The sequence below is a fragment of the Liolophura sinensis genome, chromosome 13 (assembly GCF_032854445.1).
Source record: "Liolophura sinensis isolate JHLJ2023 chromosome 13, CUHK_Ljap_v2, whole genome shotgun sequence".
In the NCBI taxonomy this organism is placed as follows: Eukaryota; Metazoa; Mollusca; class Polyplacophora; order Chitonida; family Chitonidae; genus Liolophura; species Liolophura sinensis.
Genome location: NC_088307.1, coordinates 16,508,329 through 16,519,300, shown reverse-complemented (window position 1 = coordinate 16,519,300; position 10,972 = coordinate 16,508,329). Strand labels below are relative to the sequence as shown.

The following is a 10,972-nucleotide window of genomic DNA, read 5'->3' as shown; positions in this document are numbered from 1 at the left end:
CCACACAACATTAGTACGTTTAACAATATATATTCTCATCAAAAGTGTTAATTCTAAAATATTGAGCATTTTGTTATTAACGTTCATATATGCATTTATATATTACAGTAATTAGTTTCTAAAACAATTCCAAGCTGTGTCAAAACCGGTCTGTCTGTAAAAAAAAGCTGGTTCGGACAGCCCCTTTAACACGTGCACTATCAACGCTTAAAGCTGATCTGTATACCCTGTGTCTACTAGGAACTCTCACACAGTTTTACATGAAGGTCACATCTGGATTAAAACTACCAAACCATTTGAAAAACAAATTGTGGTTGTTTTACCCTCAGCATATTTTTAGAACAGAGGACAGAGGAAGTACTTAAGCCATTTGAATTTACCTTTAGAGCAGCTATTGGTTATCTCAATGCTGTATATCTACTGCACATGGCTAGATTTACAGCTGGAACAGATCAGATCAGCCCTTATTGATTCCAAAAGTGAAAGTCAAGATAGACTAACAAAGACAACTTGCAAAACTCCATATACTTACCAACACAACCTCAGTAAGTTCAGGAATGTAAATTATCATCAAGTATATATAATTCTAAAATATTCAGCATCACGTTTTCATGTTGAGCATTAATATTTTTATACTGACAAATATATCATCGTAACAATAATAATTTTCAATAATAACAAAAATAAGGCATCACCACGTACATGTAAAAGGTTTCGCAAGCTTTCTTTATCAAGTGACGATCCCGACATAAGGGTCTGAAGCTTGTGAAACCATTTACATTTAGGTGGTGTCAAATTGACCTCAAAACTCCATTTATTTTACCCACACTTCACCCGCACAAACTCAGTAAGTTCAGGAATGTATATTCTTATCAAATATATATATATATATATATTGAGCATCATGTTAACATTCATATATTTATATTTATATTACAGCAATTAGAATGAACACTACAAAACATAATTAGTAAAGCTCTGATAACAGCCGACATATCAACAAAAAAACCCTTAAAATACATGAAGTAATGCACCACTGCACCTCTGTATTATATCTACCCATTTTAAGTTATGTATGCATAATCTCTGCATACCAATAGAGTAAAATGTCAATTTACTAAAATTTACAAAAACTTGCATAGAAAACGATGTAAAATGACAAATGCTGGATTCAGCATTTATATAAAAAAACAATTACAGGCTGCATCAAAACCATTCTGACCCTCCAAAAAATTGGCTCATAGAGCCCATCTGACATTTGCAGTATCAACACTAAAGCTATATAACCTGTGTCTAATATAGAGCTCCCACATAGTTGTACATGACGGTCACATTTGCATTAAACTATGTCAGGGACAAAGCCCTTCGACTGTTCTAATTGGACAAAATGATTGGTTCAGTTACATGACATACAAAAATCGAAGCGCCAGCCCAGGTGGCTAAAATGTTAATGGGTTTGATTCCAAACTATTTGTAAAAAAAATATTATTGTTTTACCCCGAGAATTTTCCTTTAAAGCTATGACAGTTTGGTAATTAACCAAACAGACGTTAAGGCTTTAAGCCATTCGAATTTTTTAACACACTCTGACCCAGCGCCAGTCTTTGAACAAGATAAGTACATGTACATGTATACTTGTAATTTGAATATTAAAAAAATATGCACTGAGTGTTACAAAGTAGCACGTAAAAAATAATTAATACAATACATTATTCCTATAAAAGTACAAGTTTCACAGTCCGTTTGTACAGCTATCACATCCAGCTGTAATCATTTCAGAACGTCGAAACTGCAGTGATGAAAACGCTGTTCATAAGTTCATACCGGCTCTGAACAAGAACATGACACTGAGACCTGTGTTTTCTAAAGCTTGTACAACTAACACTGCAGCACTTGGTTATTTCTGTGAGGCTGGGAGAAGAGGCAAGAAGCATAGTGTAATTCTCCTTTCCAACACAAATGTGAATACATTCTGTAAAAACATGTGTGCAAAACCTGAGCTTAATGCATTTTCTAAGATACTACCCCGAACATTTTCGTTAACAATGCTTTCTCTGTTATTGAGCCCTGACGCTCAAACTAACAAATGTTAGTAAAAAAAAATGCGTAAATGTGGTAAAGCACAAAGCAAACAAAAGTCTCAATAGATGACAAAGATTACAAGGAAAAAGTCACATAAAAACAAATCTTGTTCACAGCTTGAGCGTAATCTAAAAGGGAGCCACAAAATAAAGGAAAAGGGATTTGTAAAGGGTGCTTTGATGTGATTGGCTGTTACTAAGTGGGACATATCCTCATTGATTACTGTCTCGTTAGGTCTCCCAGGGACCCCAGGCCCCGCCATGGAGCTTGGGGTTTGACCTGGGGTCTGGTTTGGGGTAACGCACAGGGACGGCTGTGACATTATAAGCCTGTAGTCTTTCCAACATCTTTCTGACCATATCCGGGTACTGCTCAGAAATGTCGTCGCGCTCTTCGGGATCAACAGCGATGTTAAACAGCCACAGATTTTTTGTTGGTGCCTCAGATGAAATCTGGGTTTTCCCTGCCATATGTGGGGGTGGAATCCAACTGCTGTTACCTAAAGAAATCAACACACAGAATTAGATCAGCTAAGTTGTGGGTTCAAATCCCAAACTAGCCGGAGAAGTGTGTTAGCTGTTAATTTAATGTGACAAGGTGGTATATAATGCTATATAGGATGTATTTAGAGGCTGCGTGGTATATAATGCTATATAGGATGTATTTAGAGGCTGCGTGGTATATAATGCTATATAGGATGTATTTAGAGGCTGCGTGGTATATAATGCTATATAGAATGTATTTAGAGGCTGCGTGGTATATAATGCTATATAGAATGTATTTAGAGGCTGCGTGGTATATAATGCTATATAGGATGTATTTAGAGGCTGCGTGGTATATAATGCTATATAGGATGTATTTAGAGGCTGCGTGGTATATAATGCTATACAGGATGTATTTAGAGGCTGCAGGGAATTTTCCTATAGTTTAGTGGTAGAAGCATGAACTCAAAACCAAGGGACAACTTAATCCCGCAAACCCTTAATCTCCGTCAGGCTTGGCGCTGTGAGCAGGGTTGCTGAGGTGGCTTATTGCAGGCCGTGTTGCAGAGCGGTTATGTATCTCTAATCTTCAGGGAATTTCCCTTTAGTCTAAATGTAGAAGCGTGAACTTGAAACCCAAAGATCACTGGTTCAAGTGGTCAGCTGGTAAAACCAGTGTCATTAAGCTGTCTGAAAGAAGGTATATTTATACATATAACATGGCAACACAGCTACATGTAAATCTTGAGTAATCTCCCTTGGTTCTGGTATCAATGTTGCGGTGTTGGCAAAGTGAAATGATTTTGAACACCTAGTTTGGCATTTAATTCAGAGATTCCCCTTCAATATGTTGTTTCAGTTAATAAAAATAACTGCAAAGATCAGCAAAATGCCAATTTCTGTCTAGGCATCAGAAGGCTGTTTGATCTCTAGTGCACCAAGATATATACCTTAACTTTACCCCTTGTTCTATTACAAACCTGGGCCGCCTGTGATAATCTTCCAGTCGCCCACACGAAGAGCCGCTCTCACTGTGTTGTCAAAACTGGCGTTACGGAGAGGCTGACCAGTTTTTTTACTGAGTGGATCTATATTGTGAAGAATTTCCTGACGTGAACTGGGCTTGCCTTGGCTGTCAATGACAAACAAAAAAATTGCTCATGGATATTTGATACAGTTTCATACTGCAGAAGCTTGTATTCTTTCACACAATGATGCATATTTATGTAATTAAAAAGTTATGATTCTTTATCTAGTCATTGTTGGGCAGTAAATGTGGAAGAGATGAAATTTTAGAATAAGGCACCCAAAGTCCAGTGCTGTGATCCAATTACATTCCGAGGTGTTTGTATCTTCATATAAAAACTATCCTGTTAAAAGTGAAAAAAATCCATAAAGGTATCATAGGAAGGATCATTAAAAAAAACGATATATCAAAAACTACACCAGACACGATACACACACAAACCACAGTACGCTGACAACTGACTGACAAGCATATATGTAGGCCAATACCCTTCTGCCGATGTGTGCCAAGTGAGCAAATTAACATAATAACCAATTCTAAAATTTTAGGTATAACTTCACTGTTATTATATCGATTTATTAATTTCTTAATTTGACTGATACCTAATACCGCCTCCAAGAACATTGCAATTCAATGTGAACTATAAGGTGAAAAAACCTATATATCTACATCCATCTATATTCCCATTCATGCTATTTGGGTCCATGTTCACAACTGGTGGTGTATGGTTTTGTATCCGTGCCTGATTGTTTCCCACTGGTCATGGCCATCCAGTTTGGTTCCATTGAGAGATCCTTTAGCAAGGTTGACCAGGGTTGGATACCAGTCAGTTACATGCATTAGGCCCGTGTTAATTGTGCCAGGTTTGGTCAGGCCGTTGCCATGGACAAAGCCAACACCTTTCATCCCTCCATCCCAAAGTGAACCCTTCCAGCCCCGGAGTGGCCAATTGTTCCCACCTTCATGAATTTGACCACCATTGTCTGTAAACATATTTTTCATGCCAGCACTTAAGTTTCTCTGATAACAAATTAACAAGATTTCGCCAAAAATGTTCTTAAGTGACCCAATATAAAGGTCGATGAATCAAACACAATCTTTTCAGATAACAAATCAATGAGACTTCAGTCACTTGAATAAATCTAAACTTTAACTCGCATAAGTAATTTCTAACAACAGTAACAAAATCGTTCATAGCATACATAACCACATGTAACTTTTTTAAATAAGCTAAGACAATAGATAGGTGTAAAATATTTTGAATTTGAAATGTATCACTTATATGTGTGTTACAAATATACAAGTACTTAAGCATATTACAATATTGCCCCTCTTGAAAAGCCTGCGAGAGAGAAAACCGTTTTGGTCGGAGAAAACCTACCTGTTGTGAAAATCATGAAAGTGTCTTCAAACATGAACTTGTCCTGGAAAGCCTTAGTAATGTTTCCCACGGCTTCATCCATACATGTCACCATACCTTGACAAATAATGACAGGTGTAAAACCATTTATGTATTATTTCATAACAAACCAGAATTCACAACTGCTACATAACATCTTGCTCTCTGGCCTCTCTATAAAAGTGTATGGCCCAGGTTAGTCATAAATTTGACCGACCAACGGACAGACAGACAAACGGACTAAAAGACTTGATTTAATGCCATAAACAATAAGCAAGGTCTATATACATAAATGGTCAGTATGACAAAGTGTAATATTTATTCTAGCTTTGTATTAGATCCAGCGTGGACTTAAGTTACATTTTTTATGTATTTTAATAAGACTACTACGCGCTAGGATATATGAAGCCTGCATTTGACTCACACATGCACGTAGCTTCTGCTCAACCACTTCAGGAAATGTACATTAACAAAGTTTTAAGTTCTATACATATATTAATCATACGTGTTACAAATATATTTCTACAATCAGCAAATTAAAAAAAAATATTCCGGAAGGCATGAATTGTTTGTTTGCTTGTCTATGTTAACAGTATTGCTGTCACATCACAACAGTTCTTCCTTGTGGCACACCAGTTACAATGTCACAATTTGTATTGCCGCCTCCCTGGAATACTATGTCTAGCCACCAGAAATGATTATCCCCCCTAATTGGTCTACTGACTGAGGGCCAACCAGCAATTGGCCTTAACTTCCCCATTTACAAATCAAGGACAAAGAAAAAAACATTTACTGAAATTCAACCCTGCAAAGAGATCCCAATCTCCACAGGTCAGATCTGGCAGCCTCTCCCAATACTGACTTGTCTCTAACTAGATCTGAACACAGACTTACACTTAGTCTACTATTCATAAAATCAGGTTCCTGCTTCCCTATTACGGGTAATGAAATGAACTCTTCCATTTTCTTGTGGATTAAAACAGTCATTTTGAATGCTTGGTGCTAAGCTTTGATCTCTTACCACTGGAGGACACCAGTGAAGACGAAACTAGTTCAATTGACCTGGTCACTGCTGAGTGAACTACTCAAACCACTGGCCCCGGCCGGCAGATTATGAGAAGCATGATTTAAACCAGACTGCAAATCATCAAATCTAAACTCTAAAGGCATTTGAATTGTTACATAAAATGACTGACAACTTAATTTTACCAGCATAGGTCCTCCTGTTTTTATCCTGTATGAAATCGTACATCTGTGTATATTTCTCCGGCACTTCTAATGGAGCGTGAACAGCTTGGAAGGCTATGTACAGAAACAGTGGCTGAAAATACAGCAAAATAATGCAAATTAGTTTGTCAGTTATTGAACAAATGGACATCTGTTTCCTTCAGGCTTAACATCAATCTTTCCCTTATATGACCGCGTTTTATGGGCGTAGGAAACCAGAGTGTCCAAGATAAACCACTGACCTTTGGCAAGTTATTAACATTTGTATTACATATGCCCATCACACTGGTGGAAGACAAGTGCCCTGCAACGCACACTTAAGTCCACAAACAGCCTCATCGACTGCTTTTGTTACAAAGGTCTCACGATCAGTGAGAGCGAGGCAATCTACCACTCACCCAAGGGCATGGGCGTGTTTTATGGCAGAAATGGTACTTAAGCCTTGTAAAAATTGCTTCGTGGTAGTTGAATAAAATGCGTGTTTTGATTTCAGATTTCTGAAAAAAAAAATCCTACCTGTTCAATTTTTTATTCCAGATTTACATTGGAAAACAAGTGATAATCTTAAGGGGTCATAGATGCAAAATATAACGCCTCATATATTTGCTGTATACATCAGTATTATTTGAGATTTTCTCCACCTATGTGTACAAAGTCTAAGATGTCAAACAAAGAAGGGAAAGGTGGAATAATTTCAACAGAAAATAGGATTTCGCGTAGTGTTACACCCAGCCTCCTCACCACATGAATAACCTATGTCAGAAGACAAGAGGCCCAAATAAAAATTATACATACTCCAGTAAAAATTATGCAAGAACAAGCCTCACCTGATTTGGATCATGGGAGTTAACCACGTCTATGGCCCGCTGGGTAAAGACATGTGTAGAGTAGTTCCCCTTGTCTTGATAATCGACTTTATCTCCGTCTCTGAAGTCATAACCACAGAAGCCTTTCAGCAGGTAGGAGCAGGTATTGTGGCCATAGTAATCCTCACCGCCACCGTAGTAACCTTTATGGGGAAACCAAACAGAAATAGGCAGCCAAAATTTTAAGAGGAAACAAAACAGAAACAGGCATACAGTTAGTATACTTAATTTGACTGAAGTTTGTTTTTCAATTTGTAAATACGAGTATCTGAGCCGAGTGTATGAGGATTACAGGCAATTACTGCTAGCAGCCACTCGTTTTCTTCTGTAAATCCTCTTCTAAAATTATATCTAATTATTAGTTATAAATCAATTAGTGTTACAAGGAAAGTTACTAAAATTTTCAAAAAAATTTCAAAAAAGATTCTCTGAAGTTTGGTGCTTTTAATCCATATGTTTTAGACGATATTCAAGAGGATATCATCTAGATAATAGCCATCTTGTTTCAGGATAAAGGAAATGTCCAGCCTCATCAGGCTTTGTGAACGTTAAAGTTCCCTTTAAACAACCCTGAGAGAGGAGACCCTCACGATACCATCAGGGTCTTATGAAAGACATTAAACCAGTCAAACGGGTTTGAACATTACATGTACTAGTTTGGGATCCCCAAATCATGAAGTTTTCATACTATGGTGTTATTTGCATGCATAAAAATAGCAAAATTAACACCTTCGCAAATCAAAAAGGTGCCCAAACTTTAGTATGTTTCTTTTAATTTTACAGTCAAAGTCGCTACCAGAATTGCATTTCATCCATGACAAGTAATACCATAAGCTCTACACTTTGATATGTGGGACGTCTATTTTATTACGAAGAAAATTCAGTTAGAATACCTTTTCCTAATTTATAATGTTAAACTACATGAGACTCTTTTCAACACCAAGAACTCATTGCCTCAGGTGACATCCACGTCAAATGCTCGGCGCCAGGGCTTTGACATCATTTTGTTCACATCAAACTTCCTTTTCCAGCTCATAATGATGATGACACACTCATGACATTAAAGACAGTACAACATTATGATAGAAACTGATACATTTGTAACATTGTTGATGCGCTACAGTCCTTTTCTTTTTGGACATAAAATTGGCTCAAGGTTGAGTTTTACACTAGGGCCACCAAGTATACTTAACTTATACAACGCATACTGCATCAGGAAAGCGGGCTCAGGGAACCAAAGACCATCTGCAGGTTTGTGAAAGGCCTTCACACATACGGTCGGAGAGGTAGCTAGCATGAGCTGGACTTAAAACTCACAACGAACGCATTAGTGACAGGCTCTTGTGTCGCTGCATGGAGCTGGCGTGCTAACCACCTCAGCCATAGAGGCCCCTGTCCCCCTACACAGTACATCGATGCAACGTCAACCAATCATCAGAGCCGACCTGCTACACAGTACGCCCATGCAATGTAAACTTATCTGCAGAACTGTCCCGCTACACAGTACATTGATGTAACGTAAACCAATCACCAGAGCCGACCCACTATACAGTACGCCCATGCAATGTAAACTTATCTGCAGAACTGTCCCGCTACACAGTACATTGATGCAACGTAAACCAATCACCAGAGCCGACCCACTATACAGTACGCCCATGCAATGTAAACTTATCTGCAGAACTGTCCCGCTACACAGTACATTGATGCAACGTAAACCAATCACCAGAGCCGACCCACTATACAGTACGCCCATGCAATGCAAACTTATCCGCAGAACTGTCCTGCTACACAAGTACATCCATGCAAAGTAAACTTATCCGCAAAACTGCCCGCTACGTCCATGCAACGTAAACTTACCCACAGAACTGTCCCGCTACACAGTACGTCAATGCAACGTAAACTTATCTGCAGAACTGTCACGCTACACAGTACGTCCATGCAATGTAAACTTATCCACAAAAGCAACCCACTACATAGAGAAGCAGTCATCATATTGAAAACAACGTATATTTAACCAAAAGCAAACCACTCAGAGGTCTGTGAGCTTTGTTGCCTAGCTCCAGAAAAAAATGCACCCACAAAGTTAAAACCCTCACCAAAATAGGAGTCAAAACCGCGGCGTGTAGGGAGATACTCTTCCTTGTAGAAGCCGATATGCCATTTACCCACCATGTGCGTGGAGTACCCAGCTTCCTTCATCTTGTCTGCCAGGGTGGGGTCTTCTAGGGGAAGGCCATTAGGCTGTGTCGACCAGATGAGGCTGTGCTGCAGACCGGTGTGGATCTGAAATAATACAAGTACATAAAGATTAAATTGATTAATCGTGATGATGCAATCTCAATGCCCCTATATATATCTCAGTATAGTACCATTTATAAAGCCTTTGGTATGACCTGACCTGGATTTGGTGCGGGCCTCCCGACTTCAACGTAGCCGTTACAAGTTCTAAGACAGACAAGAAAAGCCGACACACTGGTATTCTCTGCCAGAGACTGAAATTACTATTTCAGTACAAAGCGCATCGGCTTAATTATTGCTCGACACTCTGGTTCAAAGAGACAATTCATAATTCTCATGGAATGGACGCTGTATTCCAGTGTTTCCTGTCAGTTGTTGCACTGAATCATTTTAGACGTAGAGATCTGGATTCAAATCCCAATGAGATCCACAGAGTTAATCCTTCAGGTGTTACAAATTTACGTGCATTGGTCACTTCTATCAGATTTGTTTTCCCAAACTGGAATATACATGTATAAAGAAAAAAAAAATATATGGCCAATGTCATATGTTGATACAGTACCCCATTACAACTTCCGTTCTTCAGGGGACGTATGTAATTCGGTGTATTTTAGAGTGTAAAGTCTTTTTTCGCTGCCAGCCTGCCGTTTTTGGTGTACAGGTGCATGCTTGGTATCAACATGATGGAAACTGTCTAAGCTTTGGGCAGGTATGAGTTTAATGATGAAAGTTTGAAATTCTGGGCAAGACGACACAAGGAGACAGGTGGTGATGAGGCTGCAAGTGACGTCCCCTTGGCATTGCCACGCACCCCTCCCAGCTGCCGGCATAGATAGGTCCAGATTTTGTCAAGATTTCAAGATTTTCACGGCTTCTTTATTACAGGCTGGGCCAGGTATGTACCAAAGCTTATTGGCCATAGAATGTTTGGGACTGAGTCGCAGCGCTACAGGTCGACGTTGTTGCTTTTGGAAAATTAATGGGAGTCTGTGGCCATGTTGATTACTAATTTTTTTGGCAGAATTACAATTATGGCTTACCTGATATTTGCCTGAGAACAGCTGACTGCGGGTCGGTGTGCAAATCGGCTGTACATAGTAATTCTCCAGCTTCACCCCATCTCCAGCAAGTTTGTCCAGATTGGGAGTTTTGATTTCGGAATTGTGATAACCAATGTCATGGAAACCATAGTCATCAGCTACTATAAAGAGGATGTGGGGCTGTTTGTTGCTCTGACTTTGCACAGTGAATTCTCCCAAAGCACACAGAAACACCGCTGCGACAGCAGATAATGTGGTTTTCCAAGTCATCATGAGTTTGTCTGAGGCACAGATGTTCCGTCCGCCTGTAACCATGTAACAGAACGAACGAATGTGAGAAAGTCATATGGGATCTGTAAGACGGTCCAAAAGTTGAAGATTATGTGATCACACAAGCGTGGGTGAAAACAAACTTTCCATTCCATATAATCTGGTTGGTGTCTTTTATTTGCCGTCTTTTATTAGCGTCGAGTCTCCAACGACGCTATACCAGTATAAGAAAAGGACTTTCGGGGCGTCGATTTTGAGAGCTGACATGACCGTGAACGGACGGGTGGCTCGGTTAAGAATTTACAGGCTGGAATTTATACTGTTGTTACGGTGTACTGGTC

General features: G+C 39.1%; 1 protein-coding gene across 1 annotated transcript; it reads right to left on the bottom strand.

Moving 5' to 3' along the window:
• Window positions 1-898: 898 nt before the first annotated feature.
• LOC135480174 (arylsulfatase B-like) lies at window positions 899-10,663 on the bottom strand. The gene is made up of 8 exons (XM_064759941.1): window positions 10,362-10,663; window positions 9,180-9,366; window positions 7,045-7,226; window positions 6,200-6,311; window positions 4,973-5,068; window positions 4,334-4,574; window positions 3,545-3,696; window positions 899-2,581 (listed from the first exon to the last, which is right to left on the bottom strand). Exons 1-8 carry the CDS (start codon window positions 10,632-10,634, stop codon window positions 2,313-2,315), a joined length of 1,512 nt encoding a protein of 503 aa, XP_064616011.1. The 5' UTR covers window positions 10,635-10,663; the 3' UTR covers window positions 899-2,312.
• Between the last annotated feature and the right edge of the window lie 309 nt (window positions 10,664-10,972).

Excerpts from the sequence above, each read along its gene's own strand:
- LOC135480174 (XM_064759941.1), bottom strand. The coding sequence starts at position 10,634 with ATGATGACTTGGAAAACCACATTATCTGCTGTCGCAGCGGTGTTTCTG. Across the intron at positions 4,575-4,972 it reads TTTCATGATTTTCACAACAG|ACAATGGTGGTCAAATTCAT; the intron begins GTAGGTTTTCTC and ends ATATGTTTACAG. Across the intron at positions 3,697-4,333 it reads GACCAGTGGGAAACAATCAG|CCAAGGCAAGCCCAGTTCAC; the intron begins GCACGGATACAA and ends TGTCATTGACAG.